Below are 21071 nucleotides of genomic sequence, written 5' to 3' on the forward strand. Positions count from 1 at the left end.
CATGTGAAATGATAAAAGTTTGAAATGCAAGACTTTGATTAGGTCAAAACAAACATAAGCTCGCCTTCCGGGAGATTTTGAAGTCAAAAACAAGGTATTTAGGACCTAATTTGAAAAATCGTTCCTGACTCTTCCAAAGGGTCCAGGGCGAAATTCTTGAAAACACCTATTATTCACCTTGTTTAGGCTAAGTTGAAGGCAAAATGCAAAATTGTGATGGCAAACCTAGGTTGTGAAGATTTTGATTCATGAAGCAAACTAGCCTAGATGAGATTTCAAACAAGTCTTAAAATAATTTAGGCCTTCATCACTTTGGATATTTCAGTGCCTAAGAAGCAAAGAGCCTTCATTAAGCCTTGATCAAACCTTGATGTTCCTCAATTTTCACTAAATTAGCCAAATTCAAGACGTTTGGGGAGTCTAAATTAAATTCGCATGAATTAAGGCCATTACAATTGAATTAATTAATTTTTAAAGCCTTAATATAAATATAAAATCCACCTTGGAGGCCTTAAAATCAATTTTAAAATTTTAAAAATATAGGTGAATGCTCAAAATGCATTTACTTGCTTTTACAAGCAAGTCGGCCTCTTCCTAAAGGGAATTTTATTTGTTTTATTGCTAAAAAACTAGGTCGGCCTCATAGTTAATTAGGGTGAGCGCCCTATATAAGAGAGGAGTATTGTTTCAAAATGCAAAGCATTCATTCATTCCTTCTTATGCGAATTTAGACGAGCAGATTGCAGGAGCGAAATCTAGCAGATTGGAGGCGAAATTCTTACCAAGTTGGAGGCGAAATTCTTACCAAGTTGGAGGCTAAATTTCCAGAATTTGCTAAGTAGTTGGAGGTTAGTGGAACGCGGACTTCTTTTGAAGGTTAATCAAGACATAATTCATCTAAAGGGAGACCAAAATCCAATAATTATCCAGCAAGATCTGATCTTGTTCCTTCAATTTCCAAGGTTGATAGTTAAGCATTCAAGAAAAGGTATGAAGAATCAAATTGTTTGAAGTTCTTATTCACGACTTGTTTTGATTTTCATAGCATTTTTTTAAAGTCTAAGTCTTGAAAATCCAATTTTCATTCATAATTAATTTGAAAATTTAGAATTTTTGGATTTATCATGTCATGTTCAAATTAATGTTTTGGAATCATTCCCTTTGGAAGGTCTTAAATTCTATACTTTAAGGTATGATGCTTAAAGAATAATTTTAAATTTTTTGTGTAGCCATCAAATGACGACCCCCAAAACCGGAGGATCTACTAGTCGACAGGCCCTCATCAAGGAAGATCAGAGGATTGACGAATTGGAGACCAGGATCGTGTCCAAGTGGAATAATATCGGAGACACCAACTTAGGAAACTTCAATGTGAAGAAGTTTCGAGAGGTCCCCTACATTGGCAAGCCATCACCTGTTGCAAGGAGGATAATCGAGAGTGGCATCATCAAGGCGGCCGATTTCCCTCCCGCAGTCAAGTGTCATGAGTTGATGATCGAGTGTGCCCGCCACTATGACTCACAATCAAGGACAATCGTAACCAAAGACATGAACATCTTAGCCTACCTTTCAGAGGAAGCTATAAGCGAAGCTCTTCATCTTCCGGACCATAAAGATATGATCTACAAGAGCTTGGAAGGAGCAAGGTCGATCTATGAAGATGATCCTGAGTCTTGTTTGAACTTCATCAATAAGAATTGGTTGCTCAAAAGTCGGCCTCGCCTGAACAGGATTCCTAATACACCACATAGGATTGACTTCCAGGAGGAATACAGAGACTTGATAACTTTGCTCAATCGAGTTACAGGTGCTTCTCAGGCCTTCTTCTTCGATAAGTGGATGTTCTTCTTCATACAAGTGATAGTCCAAGGAAAAGGAATGCTTCATTGGGCCAGAATCATTAGCAATTGTCTGGACGTGCAGTTGAGAAGGCTAAGACCCACCAAATCATTCCACATGAGCTCATATGTTATATATGCCTTGATCAGGAGTTTCGAGTATGCAGGGCTACCTCACAGAGGAGTGATTGGAAGAGGACCCTGAGAAATAAGAGTTTGTGATTCTTATGTTCATTTGCATCATCCGCCTAGAAGTGACTACAAGTTAGTCAATGACACCTTCACGATGAACATCACCAGGATATTGCAAGGTGGGATTCACAATCGACTGTCTCTGGATGCACAAGAGCTTGTGAAGAAGTATGGCGCATGGTTCATCCAGTTTCAAAAGTTCACATACATCAGAGTTCATGGGTGTCCTTCACCTCCCTACATGTTGCCAAGATATCCAACAGACAGGATAGTGCTACTTGAGGTGACTAGACAGTTGGCAGCTTATGCGAAGGCATCCAGACACAAGCATGGAAATGGAATTCCCGTGCCCATCATACTAGGGAATTCAGTTGAAGTGTGTCCTAATGCTCAAGCCGCGGAAGATGCAGAGAAGGAATTATATTTATACTCATTCACATCCTTTGCCTCGCGAGAGAATTTTGATCCCCATGGTTATATGGAGGAGACAGTCGATAGGAAGTACAAGCATGAGTTTCAGGTGGAGGACTTTTGGATGAATCTCCCAGGTGATTGGAAGAAGCAACTGATTCATTTGAAGCACTTAAAGACAAACTCAAAGAAGAAATGGAAAAGAATAAGAAGCTTGAAAGGGAGGTCAGTGCTTGGAGGAACTATTTTAGTCACCTTAATCAGCCCTTGAGACGTCAGGATCCAGCAGTATCTCCTTTACAAGCACTCCCTCTTGAATCAGTAGGTGAGGCAGAAAGGGTGAAGAGCTTGGTTCAACTTATGAGTTCTTGGATTGATAAATCCCACACGGTAGCCGTTCAATTTGCAACAAGAATGATGAAGACAGTTCATTGAGCTATCCAGGTCCTTGAGATTATCCATAATCTAATGATAACTGTAGTTGCATTCACTCACACTAGAGATGTTATCATTCCTGTCTTACAAGTGATAAGACAAACACCAAGACGGATTCTGGCACAAGAAAAGATAATGGATGGAGGAACCCATAACCTCCTACAGTGGTCAGCTATGCTCCAGATGAAAGTGGTCCTTTTTGAAGACATCAACACCAGATGCAGTCGAGTTGAAGGTATCATTCATCCAATTCAAGATAAGGTGTTTGAGGTGTTGTGTACCATTCTTGACAGGCGGATCGAGATTGAGATAGATGTGGACATCCAAGAGTTGGAGGAGAGAGTCAAGGTCATCTTTTGCAAAGAGGAGAACATCATCACAGATAAGCAACGAGATCAAATGTACACTACTATGTTCCTGATTGAGAAGACCAAAGAACTTGAACCTGGATGGGAGACAACTCTTCTCACTGCTTTTGATCAAGTCCTTCACTTGGAAGAACGAATGAAGAATCTTCCTGAGATTCCCATTGCTGAGATTGAAGGAATTGCGTCCAGATTCATTGAATATGCTAAGAAGAGCATAGGAAAGGGAACAAAATTCTAGATGAAAAGTTGTTATAGGATGATGTGGCAACTTAATTCCTATTGGTCTATGTCTCCTCGGTATTTGTGCCAATTCTTTATTGGCTAAGGATTAGTGATGTTTATCTAAATGGGGACTTTTTTGTAGCAAACCCTAATTAGGGTTTAGGTGTCAAAATCTCAGCCGTTGATCTTCTTTTGATCCGGGCCATTCATTGTATTTGAGGATGCTATATATACCCTCACTCATTTCATTTTAAAAAGTTAGAAAAGTTAGAGAAGAGAGAGAGAGAGCTTAGAGAGAAGAAAGTTAGAAAGTTATTGTTGTAGCAAGATTGAGTAGTGAAGAAAGAATTTTGAACAATTGTTGTCCATTTGGCTATGAGATCAATAAAATATTGAAGTTATGGTGTCTTATTGCAATACTTGTGGCTATCTTCATGATTGTTTATCTTCTTGAATCACTCTCAGTTGAAATAACATTTAAATTTTAAGTTTGAAAGACGAAGTGTTGTGCTTGACCTTTGATAAGATTCATATTCCAAACCACTAGCTTCTTACTGATTGTAAGGACGCCTTGTGTGGTCAACTGGAAACCTTGAGATTGATTAAGAATTCAATCATTCTTGGAAGTATTGATATGTATCTCTATGATAGTATCTATATCCTTGATGATTTGAAAAAATATTGAATCCCCTTAGAAGATCGCATCAATTCCAGTAGAGTTATAATTTCTTGGCGAAACTAAAATTGGTAGAATCTTATCAAGTCTAGTCTTCATTGAGTCATTCTTAGGATTAGTTCAAGTATTCCTTCTTTAAAACCCTTATCTTTTGACATTTTTTGAAAATCTGTTAGTGTTAGGAAAATCATGTTCCTGCATTTGGAAAGAAAGTAACGTGGACAAGCTTTCTCTGAAAGTACGTAAGGCCCCTTGAAGAAACAGCATATACAACGACCACTGGTGCTTATCCACACGTAGAGATCCTACAACAAAGAACCTTGAAGTCATCCCGATTGATCCTTTTCGCGACATCTTCAGCATTCGGAGACTTTAATCAAGAGAGGATAAGGTACCTTTAGGTATTTTATTATGTGTTTGGTCATGTACAAAATACACATCAACAGGTTGCTTATAGAAAACTGTGGAATATTGTTCAAAGGATGGATCCAAGTTATGATCCAATAAAAGGTTTCAGCCCATTCTTTGCTAAAATTGATTTTTTGATGAACAATTTTGAGGAGGTAATGCTTGCCCTAAAAGATAAAAGAGTTAGGCTAGAAGAAATTCATGGCAAGCAAGTTGAGAGAAGAGTTCAACAGGCTCCAACACCACAAGAAGCAGCCCTGCTACAACAAATGAGAAGAAGACAACCAGGCCCACCACCTCCGCTACCACAAAGAACTGATGGATTAGAAGAGGATAGACTTGTTGACTTACCTTCAGCCAGTAGGCCCTTTTTCAAGAGGGTAAGAAAGGAAATAGACAGTGAGGAAGAAAGCAGCAATGAGAGTGATGAAATGTTGAAGAGAAAAGGGAAGAAAATAATGAAGAAGGAGCCACCCCCTAAAATGCAAGCAATGCCACTTAAGGGGATTAAGATCATTGATCTTGAAGAATCAAATAGGAGCCCTTCACCACCACATGTGCCCCTTTCACCTCCAAGACAGGTAGAAGAACAAGTTGTTGAACAGACGGAGGAATCACATATAGAAGAACAACAAGAGGAGGATATTGTTGTTGTAACAGATGCAGCTTTGCAGGTCGGTATCCCTCCTATGTCAAGGCCTTTGGAATAAAATTTGACTCCTTTGGATATCCAAGGCAGAGCTTTCAGAGATGCAAGAAAAGAGGCCTGTAATAAATTTATTGAAGATGAGGCTTTTGTACAAAGCCAAGCTTTCTTGCAGCTAGTATGGAAGATGAAGATTGATGAATACAAAAGGAGATGTGAAGAAAGGAAAGCTCGAAAGCCAGATAAAACTGATCAGGAGAATTAGGATGAAATAAAGGGTGAGATGATGGAAAAAATTAGAAGAATCAGTGCTGAAGAAGGCAGAAGAATCATCAGCCAAGCAGGGGTCTTAATTTTGCCTGAGTGGGAAATTGTTGATGCAATGGCTTTTGATGCCATCAGAAAATCAAAACAGCAGCCTTTTAGTTTTGAAGAAGAAGCTAGGTTGGCATTAAAAGGATCTGAGTTTGTGGAAGATTATGCCACACTAGCCATTTGGTCATTGGAACAAGGGCCTAGAAGACCTGATATTGGTGATATCAACCCTAATTTGAGGGGAAGCCTAATAATTAAGAGAGCTACAGATACATCAAATGTGGAAGCTTCAAAGTTATCTGTGGATGTGACCAAATTGGCCCATGAGACTGCCAAGAGAGAAGAGATAGAGAATCGGGAACTTATGAAGAAGTTTGAACACATTTTTGGTGAATATAACAAGGTGCAACAGAGATGTATTGAGTCGCAGTCTAAGGTTCAACTTCTAGAACAAAAACAATTGGAAGCATCCCTGTTGCCCCTATAACTACTTTAGCACCTTCAACATCAAGGTCTCCTCCTATTACCCTTGTTGATGCAGCTATTCAGTGTTCTTCATCGGAGCCATTTGTTGAAGAACCAACCAGGTCAACTGATCCAACAAAGGCTCAATTGTTGGAGAAGATCACGGAATTGTAGAATAAACTGAAGGAATCAAAGGATCAGTCTGCCTTTGAGCAAAGAGAAATAGTTAGCTCTGTGTTAACTCATTTAAATGAAAAAGCTGACAGCAAATTGAATAGTATTCATTGTTTGTATTCTTTTTTGTTTAATATTCAAGATTTTGATCAGGATAAAGAGGTCGCAATGCCTTTGTTTACCAAATGGTTACCAAGGGCAAATGAGCTTAGACTAATGTCAATGGCTTCTAAATATTATGCTAAGAGGCCACCTACACTTCAACCAGCCTATTTGTTGAAGTCAATGCAAGAAGCTTAAATCCAACCAGAAAGCATAGAGAGAAAAATAAAAGAGTTGATGAGGAGTTTCAATGAGTTAAATGATACACTTCTGCCAAGGATTTTGGATGAGAATGGAGTTGTCAAGCCTTTGCAGCTATGGAAGGAAGAGGCAGAGAGAATCATCAACACTCGTGTGGAACTGATTTGTGAGGATTTGGATACTGATTTGCTGGAAAACAGTATGGATAAAATTATATGCACAAAGACATTTTTTGAGTCCTTTGAAAGAGAAGCAAATCAAGTTGTTCTAAAGTATACTCCATATAGGGCTAAAGCTGATGAAGTCATGAGTTTTAGGTGGCCATCTCATGAAGAGTACAACGAATGGAGCAAGGCATATTTGAACGAAGAATAAAGACTGCAAACAGTTGGCTAACCAACTTATTGATGTGACAGTTTGGTAAACGGTTTTGTATTCTTGTAGTGGTTACCTTTTGAACACAAGCAACAACAAGGTGGGCCCATATTAGGCTCTTTTTCGGCAATAACAAGGAAGACAGAGTGCATGGAGGGTTATGGTGAAGCAGTTAAAGATATTTGGTCTTGGTTGTGACATTCCTCAAAAAAATTATTTTGTAACAAGAATCATGTATGTCCGATCATTTGATGACAAGTGTCTCCTCTGGCCCGAACCTTGTTTGCCCCTTATTTGTTATAAAAGGGAAATCAAGGCCAAGAGACGGGGTTCCTGTTCCAACTTTGTACGAAGTTTTCTAAATCAGAGTCATAGGATCCATTAGCAAGTTTTAGGTGCAAATGAGCAAAGTGTATAGTCTTTTTGCAGAGCAAAAATAGAATGAGTCTTGTGTCATATTTTGTGCAGGTTTTGAAGGATTGAATTGTACATTGTCTTATGACAGATATAGCATTTGAGTTAATGAAATAGAATCCAAACCTATTTCTCTCCATTGTGTGATTCTACTATCTTTTGAATGAAATATAATCAAGGGTTTCTTTCATTCGTTGCATTGTCGTGATGTATGTGATTTGTGTTTATGCGTTGATCTAAGAGATCAATTAAATGCTTGAACAAAATTGCAGAGTGGTAGGGCTTGTGCAAGGATTTTGATAAGTAGTTCGGGTTTGGGTCATAGTAGAGATATATTGTAATGCAATATATTCTTAGTTCAACATGCTATCAGATAAATTTTGTTGTAATTCATCGTACATTTCATGAATTTGACTCCCCAATGGAATAACGCACTGGTTATAGCTTGTCTTAGTCTTTACAGTCAGTTTTGTGCTCTGTTCATCTACATTTGCTATAAATTGTTGATTATCAGAATATATTTTATTTCATGTCTGTTATTATATGTTTTTTCCATCTCAAACTCCAATAGGTTGAGGATCACTGAAGAATTTGTCATTCTTGAGCATTCTCCCTCTTTGTTGAGCCTGTATATGAGATTATCTGCTTTGTTTCAGTGCAATTTGTGAGTATGGTGCAAAGATTATGAATTCACTAAGGGATCACCCTCTCGGGTCTTGCAGAGCCCAAAGTGTAAAAGGATATGTTGAATCCTTGTCAAGTTGGTCCAAGTTCTAGAGGATATTGATAGTTGGAGTTGGCTTCTCCATAGATATTTGAAGAATCAACTTGGTTTCTGCCTTTGCAGTGTAAACCCTTTGGGGAACCAACAGAATGTCTAGAAACAAGAGCAAGCAACAGCATACAGTAAATTTTGCTTTTATGGCCAACATTCACAGTGTTTATGAGCCTCAAACATATACAGAAGCTAAAGGTATGCATGAGTGGGAACAGGCTATGGAAGTTGAACAACATAGTCTCTTGAAGAACAACATTTCGGTCCTATCTAATCCTCCACCTGGGAAGAAGCCCATTGGCTACAAATGGATGTATAAAGTTAAGTATAAGGCTGATGGAACCCTTGATAAGTCTAAGGCTCGACTAGTTGCTAGAGGGTTCTCACAAAAAGAGGGCATTGACTATGAGGAGACTTTTGCTCCCACAGCCAAAATGAGTACCATTCGGCTTGTCCTTGCCATTTCAGCCCAATTTGGATGGAAAGTCCATCAAATGGACGTCAAGAGTGCATTTCTCAATGGTGAGTTGCTGGAAGAAGTCTATATGACACAGCCTTTTGGTTTCAAGGTTGTTGGTCAAGAACACCAGGTATGCAGACTGGTGAAAGCACTCTATGGCTTGAAACAAGCTCCATGGGCCTTATACATAAAAATTGATAAGTACCTTGGTCAGTAATCAAGGCTTTCAGAGGAGTCCTTCCGATTCTAATTTGTACATCAAAACTACTGGTGATGATATTCTTCTACTTGTCATCTATGTTGATGATCTAATTATCATTGGTATTTCAACACATTTGATCGACCAGATCAAACAGAGTTTGTGCCAGTCCTTTGACATGACAGACTTGGGACTTCTACATTACTGCTTAGGTGTTGAGGTTTGGCAAACAGATGGCAATATCTTTATTTCTTAGTCCAAGTATGCCCAGAGTTTGCTAGATAAAATTCAGATACACGATTGCAAACCTGCATCTATACCTATGGAGAAAAGGCTGAAGTTGTCAACCAAATCAGATTCACCTTTGGTGGATGAATCAATGTTCATGCAACTAATGGGTAGTCTCATCTACCTCACCGCCATCAGACCTGACCTCAGTTATGCTGTGAGCTCCATCTCTTGCTTCATGACAGCCCTAACCCTGAGCACTAGGTTGCACTACTGAACATAGAAAAAAGTTTTGAATACTCTATCCTCTCTTGAGTAAAGACTCTCAAATGCTGAAGATTTGCATAAGGATCACTTGAGATGACTTCAAGGTTCTTTTATGTCAGGTCTTGACTTGTCAGGTAACTTCAATGGTGTATGATGTGATTTTGCTGGTATCACAAGGTGGACTTACGTTGAATGCCTGAATGCTCGAATGATGCTAGAACGTGGAATTAACTTGATTGAAAAAAAAGCAAAAAAGGATAATGGTTTAGGAAGCTAAGTTAATTCTAGGAATGTAAGAGCAATCGACAATCTTTGATGAAATTCAACTAAGTCTTGCTTCAACATGCAGCGAATATCTCCACAAGGCTAGTGCGATCTTCTAAGGATAGCTTTATGATTTTTGAATCATCACCACAAGCATAGATACCATCAAGTTGATGCATATCAACGAAGAAGCGATAATTGAAGTTAAGCTTTAGCTAAATGATTCTAGTTGACTATGCAAGGCACTTTACCATCGACAAGGTGTTAGTAGTATGGATATACAAAATTCACCATTGATCATACACAAAGTCTTCCATTCATCTAATTATCAATATCTAAAATGAAGATCCAATAAGAAACCATGCAATTGTAGAAGAAACAACACATTCCACCATAACTTCAATGAAAAGGAAGTTTATTTACAACTTTGGCGCCAATTTCTGCCTTCTCTTCCTACTCTACTCTAGTTGCTAATTGTTCTTGAACTACTGCTATTTTTTGTCTATTCACTATTGATGCCGGAGCATCCAGGAGGGCAAATGAACAAAGGAGGACACCAAGGACTAAGGAGAGTGATATGACATCACTAGAGGTCAATTGGAATGTTTTGAAGCCTATAATGGCCTATTGTAATGTTGAATTCAATAATTTATGTAAAAATCCTAAAGGTCCTGATAAAGGCCTAAGGACCAAAATGCAATGTAATAGGATGATGGAGTCTAGATAGGTTGGATAGGAGTTTATTGTGATTTAATGATCTTATTATGTCAAAATAAGTTGAATGGGATAGGTTTTAGTTGATTAAAAGTATTAGAAATAAAGTTGAAAATTCAAATTTTGAATTTCAACAACTAGTTCCAGTTTTGGTGGGAAATAAGTTTTAGAGTTGTTTTGACATTTTAATCACTTGGATTAGTTGGAGATTGGTTGGAGTTGGTTGGGGAAGGTCTTATAAAGTCTCTAAAGTAATTCTTGTGTGGTTGGATGATGCTGGTACGGACTTGTACGGACTGTCTCAGAAAATTAATTTAAAAACTCTTTATTTGCTGTCAAATCCTTGTTTTTTCATGCTTTCTTTGCATTGAAAGGCTAAGGGATCATCATTGCTGTACATTGGGGGTTTATTGGTTATTCCTTTGATGTATTGAGTGCATTTTTGAAGTCTTGAAAGTATCATATTTTTATTTATTGCTGACTGTCCCAGAAAAGACAGTGATTTTTTTCACTAATTTGTGAATTTCCAAGCATGTAAGGATCCATCCTATGAATGTACAGGTCTGATTCTCATAGGATGGATGCCAAATAACATGTACAATAGTTTACTAACCCATGATTGACAGGAAGGAGTGAAGAGTGCAGGTGTACACCATGAAAGTTGCATGAAAGTTGAAGAAAAGTGACTGGAAATGAGTGAAAATGAAGGCTAGAGTGTAGCAGCAGAGAATCTAATTGAACAAGGGGGGTATTTTATGCATTGAAGTGTCTAGAAACACCATTTTAAAGGTGTTTGAACTTTGGTTGAGCCTTGGAAGTGATTGGAAGTGATATTTCTAGAAAGCCCTAGGGAAAAGGGTGATTTAGTGAGGTTTTTGGTGTTTGGGTATCTAGGAGTGCAACCAAGACCTAAGACCTGAAAAATCCTTGGTTTGGGAACATAATAAGAGACTGTACAAAAGGGTTTAATCTGGTGTTAAGTTTTGTTGGTACTTCCTTTGTAAAGTGGGTGGTTTTTAAGGCTAAAAAGGGGCACATTTGAGGACAGCAAAGGGTCCGTCCAAAACAACCTATATTGGTTTTCTGATATGTTGTGTAACATCCAAATGGGTGTCTAAATATGTAATTTTTTTGTCAAGTGTTTTGGGATGATTTGGAGAAAAGTTGAAAATACCCGATTTGGAGGCTACAAGGAATAGAGCCTAGAAGAGCAAGTTTGGTTTATGAGTTTGAGTCTGAGTTTGGGGGTGTGTAGAACCTTGTCTTATGGTGTTTGGGATGTGTTAAGACCAATAGAGGTGTTGGAACAAACCATTTTGATGTTATCCTTGGTTGGGTGTGTTGAGTTGAGTTTGGTTTTGAATCACCTAGCATGTAGAGGATCCTTTGATGTGTCTCCTTGAGTTGATTTAATCCTTAGGGAGAGTTCCAGAGTTGATCTCTCTGCATCAACTATTAACTTTACAAATGAAGAAGTAGAGCTTTTTATAGTGCTCTCATTACAATTTAGTGGGTCGGATTGATTTGCAATCAATGGCCAAGATCGAAAGATAGAAACCTATGGCGAAGCAATTAATACTTGACCAATGATACAATAACATTTGATGGAACACATCCTTCTTTGAAAATTCAACCAATAGATGATGAGGGTAGGTACATCGAACTTTGTGCCCATGTGGTAGTTATCTCCTTCAATAGATGGGTCAGGTTCATTGAACGTAGACGCCTTCTCATGAAATGATGTGATTGGATAAATGATGACTAGGCGCCACCTCAACTTATTTGATCTTTGTAACTCATCACAAATCGTAATTGTAAATGAGGCATATCTCTTGATACTCAACATGTACCAGTTCCTGATACAATGATGACTTTTCTTAAGTTGATCTTCTAACTTTGATTAACTCTTCCAAAACAGTCTCTTATCTTGATCACTTGCATTCTGGAACTTCCATCTGACTATACAAGCAATGCTTCTTGGATTTTCGAAGGAAATTCAAGATTGTGAAAAAATTTCTTCGAATGCTTGATGTTGATTGCTATCCTTTGATATCTCCGTAGTGTGATATTCTTCTTTGTTCGAAACCTTTCCTTCTAGCAGCTTCCTTATATCTTTCTAAAACTTGAAGTGTTGCAATGAATCATCACACTGGTCACGTTTTTGGTTCTTGTCTTTGCTTAGGACGGATTGTGTTCTTGCCTCAAACTCCTTGTGTGACCTTGAGACTCGAAGCATTGAGGTGTACCAACACGATCCCTGCTTTCATTGCCATCCTTCACCTGCAAGAGTTGGCTAAATTAGTTTCTTATAATGGTAATTTTCTTGTAAATACGAATTGATCTCCTAAGGTAAGAAATTCTAATTCGTAATAATAACCTTGAAACACTAGGCTACCTCTCTAACCCATGATTGAACTTAATTTCTTACAAAGCCCCTAAGATAATCAAAATATAATTAAAACCTTCATAATCAAGACCACACAACATGGATGGAAAAAGCTAGATCAATTTTGAACACATTATTTTATACAAGCTGCCAAGTAAACTCCACTTCAAACCTTCAAAAATGATATATGACAAACTGAAGTTTGTTGTGCAGGTTTGAATTTGATCAAATCGCTGCCAAAATAGTGTAATTCACTGTGATGTCCAAATCGCCACATTACTGATCAAGCCCAAAGTTGCAGATCAGAATTTGAAAACATTGTTTGAATGATATGATTTTGAATTGGAACGTGAAGAATCACACAAACCTTCATTTGAAATTCGTTATGTCAATGAATGTAATTCAGATTGGATTTGGAATTACCACCACAGTGATATTTACTGATGCAAAAGCAGAATTGCTCCTCACAGATTGCTCAACTGAGAATCGCATGAACTCAAAACTCTCTATATATGAACCAGCCTCAATCATGAATTTGAACTGCTTAACCAAATTGCTGATCCAAGGGGAATCGCTAATGATGTGATTTGCTGAGTTTGCAATAAAAGCATAAAACAAATAACCACACTTTTCCAAGGATGAATTTGTCGGTCCTTAATACAAGTCACTGTGATTGCGTATATTTGAAGCTGAGGCTGAATACAAATCGCAGCTATTTCAAAATGAAAATCACTCTTCAGTCTTCACAATATCATCGCAGCCCCCATCAAATCATGGATCTAGTATAGCACAAATCGCCTTCACTTACCAATCAAGTTTGCTTGATAAGGTTGAATCGCTGGTGCATGATCACAACCACTTTCATGAATTCATCAAGACCTCATTGCTATCTATCCAATTCGCTGAACAAACTATAGTCGCTGATGATCAAAGTGCAGAGATGAAGTTGATATTTACTTTTGATGTCAAGTCGCCAGCCTATGAAAATGACAAAGAATCGCTTCCAAGATACAAATCGCTGCATAAAGATGAATATCACCCAGAATTGATGGTGTAATTGATAAACTCGCTGTATAAAGATGAATATCGATTTAAATTTGATCAATGAAAAGATCAAATTTGCACTTATAAAACTTTCACAAGTTTGATACCTCATCACAATTGCTGGGCAACTTTCATTTAATGGATTGATGCCAATAATAATTGTAGACTTCAGCGCATAGGAGATTCAAAAGATCAATCTTCAAAGGAAGACATCATCTATTAAATGTACTGCTTCAAAGTATCGATCTTTACACCCTTGTATCGAACTTTGTATGATGAGGCAGCGACTTCATTTACTTAAATTTACATAATCGCCCTTCAATTGATATGTCTTCGAACTTGCAAATATATGTCATCTATGTAACCACTTCTATTAAATATCTCCACCAATTGATTGAATCAACCTTTGATTTTCAAAACCTTGCATTGATTGTAGTGGCGTAGTTAGATGCTTGCACTTCATCCTATGAAAATTCTTTGTTGAATCCACCTTCATTGCATCGACTAAGCAGCTTACTTCATATATCGTTCAAGTACTGGGATGCAATTGCTTAGCACGAACCATCCTTCTTAGTTGATTTCAATGATTGAATGACTTGCATCGTTCAAAGTATAACTCCCTCTTTTCTCATAATCGGCCAAAGCAATAACAGAAGGCATCAAGAGCAATGACAAAATCATTAAAAGCAAATACAAAGTGATTCCTAGCAATGACAAGGTGGTTGAGAGCATTGGCAAAGTAATTGCTAGCATTGTCAAAATGATTGCTAGCATTGACAAAGTGATTGCTAGTATTGACACAGCGATTGCTAGCAATGACAAAGTCGTTGAGAGCAATGACAAGAGGCGTTCAAGGCAATGATAGGGTGATTGCTAGCAATGACAATGTCATTGAAAGCAATGATAAGAGTATTTCCATGCCTTAGTCATTTTTTCTTGATTCTCAATTTTGCACTTCTTTCAAATAAAAGCTAATAGCTAAACAACTCAACAACTATCCTAGAAAGTAGAAAAAAGTGGGGGTCCCCATTTGCAATGGGGCAATGTGTGAAAACGTCACAACAATATGTAAAAGGCACTTCTAACTTTGGCATTTTGTATGGCAGAAGCAAAAATCCTAGACTCAGTGGTTTCACAGACTCAAATTGGGCAGGTTCTATAGATGACAGGAAGTCTAAATCTGAGTATGTCTTCAATTTGGGAATAGGTGTAATCACATAGACCAGCAAGAAACAACAAGCAGTGGCCCTTTCCTCGACTAAAGCAAAATATCGAGGAACTATTAAAGCAGCTTGTGAGGCAGTTTGGCTTCAAAGGATGCTTTTTGACATGCAAATGTCTCAAGCAGGGCCTCCACCCCTCTTCTGTGAGAATCAAGGGGTGTTCAAACTTGTCAAAAATCTAATCTTCCATGAACGAACCAAGCATGTTGAGCTTCATTGTCATTTCATCCGACAACTTGTCGAAGACAGATCAGTTCAGTTGCAATATAATCCAACTAAGGATCAAACTACAGACATCCTCACCAAGTCTCTAAGCCCGGACAAGTTTATAAAATTTAGGGGGCAACTAGGTGTAGTTGACAAATTGACCATTAAGGGAGGGTATTGGATTAATATTTGCATATCTTATTATTAATGGTCAATAATGTATTTTTAGTTAGATTAGATTCTTTCTAATTTAGTCTTTTGTTATCAATTGTTTCTTTAGGAAACATCGTCAATGTGATTGCCTATATGTATATTCTCGTTCGTTAAATAAATTAAGCAATTACCATTGTAACGGATAACTTAACTCTTGATTAGGTCATATGATCAATATTACATTATTATTTAGTTAATTTGGTCAGCCTAGGTGTTATATTTTGGTATATAAGTCTGCCTAGGTGATACCCAAGTCATAAGTATGCTATATGTAGGCAGTATAGATTAGTTATTATTATCATCTTGAGTATCATGTTCTACTTCTTGTTGAAGACTATTCGAGGTATCCCCATCATAGTGGCATATTATTATCAAGTGTTTGCAGCATATTTTATATCATATCCTTCTCTTGTGCAAGCTATTGCAAAACATCTATAGATTACAAATTAAGAAAAATCCTTGGATTTGTGCCAAGCAAGCTGCACCTAATGTAAAAAAATTCTAATACACATCTCAACAAATTTCTAAAAAAATTTAAAATAAAAATTTCAGTCACAGCAGTTTTTTTCCAACAAGTATAATAGTCTGACTCTCAAGTTCCAATTAAAAAGAGCTTTGAACTGTTACTCACAGGTAAAGCTGTATAGCCATTAAATATATTGGTGATTAACAGTTAAAATATTCATAACAATGGAAAAATAAAATAAAATAAATAACGGAATGCTGCAAGTACTCCACATAAAATGCTCAATTCTTGGATTTATATACTCACAAGATAGATGATAACAGTTTTACTGGTCAATGACAAGAAAAAAGCTTTCAGATTCTTACCACTTCTGGAATGGTATCAACAATTTTCTTCACAATAGGCTGAAGCAATGTGGGCTTGTAACAGGATGTCACTAAATTGACCATGATCTGTAATGATCCTGTGTCATAATCTCTGTAGAGACAAAAAAGATATGCATATCATGGTTACAAGGGTTATATTATCTCACGTTTGACCTCAACGGAGATACCAAATATTTAGACAAATTAAAGTAGTTTCTAAATGTAACTTGTGACTAAAGAATCTCTCCTAAGAATGAGAACAATCTTCTTTCTGGTACACTCCCATACTTTGATGTTATTTTGTTTTTCTGTTTTTTATTTTTCCCTGTTAATAGGTATGAATTTGAGTGTAAAATAAAAAAGCAATGAAGAATAACAGATTTAAGTAAGCAATAAAATTTATTAAAAATAGGAGCCTGATTGTTTCTTCGCATACAAGATAGGCATTTGGACTCATGAAGAATAAAATTTTAACTTCAATAAAAATCGACTTAATCAATGTAATGTCCCTACTTTGAAATATAATTTAATAATAAATAATAAAAAAATTAAAATACAAAAGAATAAATATAAAAATTAAAATTAAAATATAAAAGAATATAATTAAATATTATTTAAATTTGATTAAACCTAATGAAAGGTCAAAAGGCATGAAATGATAAGTTGCGACTCCCTCAAACGTGAGATATAAAAGGGAGAAGAGAAACTCATTTGAGGGGGGGGAGAATTTGAAAAATGAGAAGTGCAGATCTGATTATGAAAGGTTGTGTCCCTTTCAAAGGGTAGAAATAATGAAGAGTTGCACTCTTTCAAAAGGTGCTAATGGTGAGAGGGTGTGTCTCTTGCCAAAAGGCATGCATGATGAAGAGGTGTGACCTCTCCCTCACATTGAGAGATATAAAAGAAAGGAATAAAAGCATTCAGTAAGAGCACCATCAAGCAGATCAGATCAGAATTGTTATTATTGAGTAATAGGAAGTAACATCCTTGTTCTTGGTGGTATGCATGGGGATATGTTTAATAAGTATGCTTAATATATGAAGTCTAATAATGTTCTTATGCAAAACTAATAGTAACATTAATATGGACTGCAATATGTATGACAATCATACTTAATTTCATATATATTCATAATACATGAGAAATTAGTATACTTATAGTCTAAATCATGTTATTATTGTCAGTATTAAAAAAGATGGGAAGGAGATGTTCCAAAGAGGGGCAGTCTAAATCCAAGCAATAGATTAAGTCCCAAGATAGGGTGGGGATCAGCGACCCATAAGCCTTGAGGGTATAGACCCAAGATAGGTAAGGGCTTGGATCTGTAAACTTTGAGGGAACCTATTGTATTTGGTCTCTAAGCGCTTTGGTAACATACATAAACCCTTCTCCCTTAAAACTGAAGTAGTAGCAGGGCCTAATAACTATATTAAGAACTATAAATAATGAAATTTATCATCTAATGAGGAAAATAAAAGAACTTGTTAATAACTAATTGAAGAATATCAATCAATTTTAGTATATTGAAATAGATCAGGTAGGGGACATTACAATCAACCTTAGAAGAAGTTAATGAAATGGGCTTGCTTTATCGAACTATATATTTCAAACAATGGTAAACAAATTTACAATGTACTATCTGAAACTTATAGACACGCTAAAAGTTTGTTCTAATACAATAATTGCACACAAACTCTAATGATTTCTTAAAAGAAGCCCAAGAGGTTTATGACCGAACAAGTATTCCCATGTCTGTGAATATCTATAAACCTCTCCTTGATAAAAAGAATATAAATAGGAAAACGCATCTGGTCAACCAATTTATGGTATCTAAGATGTGAAATTAAATTGAGTGCAGATATTAGTTTGGAAAAGGCACACTTGCAATTGCAATCATTGTCACTTGCTTTCTCCTAGCAGACAAGAAAACCCATATTATCTAGTGATGAAACATTTTACCACCTTAGAAGCCTGCACCTGAGCTGAATGTGTAACATAGTGCATACTAAAGAAACAGACGCACACCAGCCTATTAGCCATCAATGGAGAAAACTCCCAAATTCCCATCCAATTGCATAACTAAAGCCATTTAGATGTAGATCTACCTCTAAATCTAGGTCTGGAAGCTCCATTAATGGTGTCATTTATGAGATAACAGAAAAGAGTAACTGTTAGAGCATAATGTTTATTAGGGGATCATACTCGTTTATAAGTGGTCTTAATAATATTAATAAAACTCTAATATAAATTTAAAGTTTAGCCTTACAATATAAAGTAAGAGATTCTTCGTATCAAGTTTGGGGTGATTAATAAAGTGTCACATTATAAATGTTAATTAATTTATTAATCAACTTAAATAACCTTTATTTATTTACTAAAAGTCATCAATCCTTATGTGAAAGGTTGATAAATATATCAACCAACCTATTTGTCGTTTACTTTAAACAAGCGAGAATACATTAAAAATGTATTGAATGAATTTAATATATCATTCATATATGTGCAAGAAAATTTGGCATAACTACAAGAGGTATTCAAGCATTGGAAGAAGGGGAGAATAGATTGTGAAAGTCAAGTTTTTGAGTCTAACTGACAAACGCAAAGTTTTCTCAAGTAAAGGAACGAAGCTTTTGTGAGATTTTTGACCGTAAACTTTTTCCCATGCAAATCCTTGTGTAATGTGTTAATCTAAGTTGCCAAATTCTTCTGTTAAATTTATGGATCAGAATTAAAATTATCTTGTGCTATGTATTACCAATTAAAATATAAATCTGACTATCTTCTTTTGTGTGGCAGGTGAGAGGAGCATTTATTTTTCTATCATAGTTATCGATATGATAAATGATTGAATGAGAGACTTCATTTATCTCTCATTCAATCATTTATCATACCGAAGCTATCATGCATTAACACTCCCTCTTAGCAAGGTAAGATAAAAGGTATTGGGAGCAATATTCATAAATCGTATGATGCTTATCTTGGGACCATAGTTTCAAGATGTGAATTGCCTCTGTTGGCGATTCTATTCACAAATTCTTGAGTGGATTGCCTCTATCGGCGATTCTATCCATAAGCTCTTGTGTGGATTGCCTCAGTCGGCGATTCTATCCACAAGCTCGTGTGGATTGCCTCAGTCGGCGATTCTATCCATGAGCTCGTGTGGATTGCCTCAGTCGGCGATTCTATCCATGAGCTCTCACGTGGATTGCCTCAGTCGGCGATTCTATCCGTGAGCTCTCACGTGGATTGCCTCAGTCGGCGATTCTATCCACAAGCTCTTACGTGGATTGCCTCAGTCAGCGATTCTATCCATGATTTCTTGTGTGGATTGCCTCTGTCGGCGATTCTATCCACAAGCTCTTACGTGGATTGCCTCAGTCGGGCTTGAGAAGCTCTTTGTGAGATGTATCTTTTTCGGGCACACTGAAGGTTTCGAGAGATTTTAGTTTCAAATTTCACTCCTCCACTTTGTCAACTTCAGGCGAAATAGGTGAAATGCGAGATTTTATTCTAAAATCACAATGTTTGTTCGTTGCGAATTTCGGGCCTGTGAAGTCTTTTGAATCTGAAACTCGACACTTTGAACAAAAATGGGAGAACACTCACCTAACTCGGTTTTTCAACTAAAAATGGCGATTTTGTTTTTGGGCATTTAAGTTAAAATGCCTTTGAATAAAATTCCAACATTATGATCTAAGTGCGCGATTTTCCTTTATGCTTTGGGCATTCCTCCTCATTGATTTAATGAGCCTTTACTTGTGTCGCCTAGCTAACTTCTAGCTAACCTATGATATCGCGCGAATTTTCCCTTGAGTTTTTTCGGCTCAAAAGGCGACTTTGTAACTTTGCCATTGAATATGAATATCGGCTAGTTAAATCGAAATGTAACTTTTCCGCCTTATAGCTTATTGCGCGAACATGTCTCTTTTCATCATTTTCGGAACTATGAAGTTAAATGTGCAACTTCGTCTTTTGATTTCGGTGAATGAAGCTCTTTTAGGGCGATATAAGTTTTCTCACAAAACACTAAAAATGCCGAGTTTAGGATTTTTGAGTTTTCGACATAAATGGCCTAAATGTGACTTAGTCTTTTCTTCAATTTCGGCATTTCTCACGCGATTTAGGCTCTTCACATCTTTTTGGCATGTTAGGGCGATTTGCGAGTTTAATAAATTTCGGCCTTAAACATCATTTTGTGAGATTTTCAAATGCCTTTGGTTTTCGGCCAAGTGAGAGGTTTTGCGAGATTTTAACTCCTTAGTCATTTTCGGCTTAGGAGGTCATTCTGTAAGTTTAAGTTTTCCTTCTCACCTTTTCGACCTAAATGGACTTATTGCGCGATTTACGTTTTGGTTCATTTTTGGTAAATTGAGTCGTTTTTGGCGGACTTTACAGCATTTAATCTTTTCGGCCCGTGAGGAGATTTTTCTTTTCGGCTCATGAGCTCTATATTCACGCGACTTATGTCTTTTGATTTTCGGGCTATGAAGCCATGGGTTTTACCTCCCATTTGCAAATCGTCTTAGAATGCCGAATTTTCAGCTTGCTTCTCCCTTTAACTTGCTTGTGGTTTTCGCGCTATGAAGACTGTTTGTGAATTTCGGCTTAAAGGGGAAATTCGCAAATTTGACTTGAATAACTCTTCTTTATTCTCGACTCATGAAGGGGTTTTGAAAGTTTATGTTTTCTCTTTCACTTTTCGGGCCAACTGATGATTTCGCGATTTGCAGAAAGAGGATAAAATCCAAGTTTCTCACTTCGCGTTGGCACTTTGACTTGAAGATTTTGGGCTCTTAGGTAAATGTGTAAACTTGACGCCTTTGGGAATAATGCATGATTTTGGACACACGTCGGACCTCCTTTATGTGGCATGATTACAAACTTTGCAGAGTTGGGATTGATAATAGCTTCGAATTGCAAAGTCCTCATTCTCTCCTACTATGCGGGCACACCAAACTATGGGGGTCCCCTGTCCAAGACGGGGATGGGGTGCAAAATGCACAACAGTGAGGTCTAAA

The 21071-nt window shown here is 37.0% G+C and overlaps 1 protein-coding gene across 2 annotated transcripts in view; it reads right to left on the reverse strand.

Annotated features, from left to right (window-relative positions):
• Positions 1-21071, reverse strand: part of LOC131027396 (uncharacterized) — a 203545-nt gene that overhangs the window by 86013 nt on the left and 96461 nt on the right. For both annotated transcript variants that reach the window (XM_057957438.2, XM_057957437.2), the window contains exon 5: positions 16054-16165. In XM_057957438.2, coding sequence (XP_057813421.2) covers positions 16054-16165 — 112 coding nt within the window. The remainder of the gene's footprint in view (positions 1-16053; positions 16166-21071) is intronic.

Source organism: Cryptomeria japonica, chromosome 1 (assembly GCF_030272615.1).
Source record: "Cryptomeria japonica chromosome 1, Sugi_1.0, whole genome shotgun sequence".
Taxonomy (NCBI): Eukaryota; Viridiplantae; Streptophyta; class Pinopsida; order Cupressales; family Cupressaceae; genus Cryptomeria; species Cryptomeria japonica.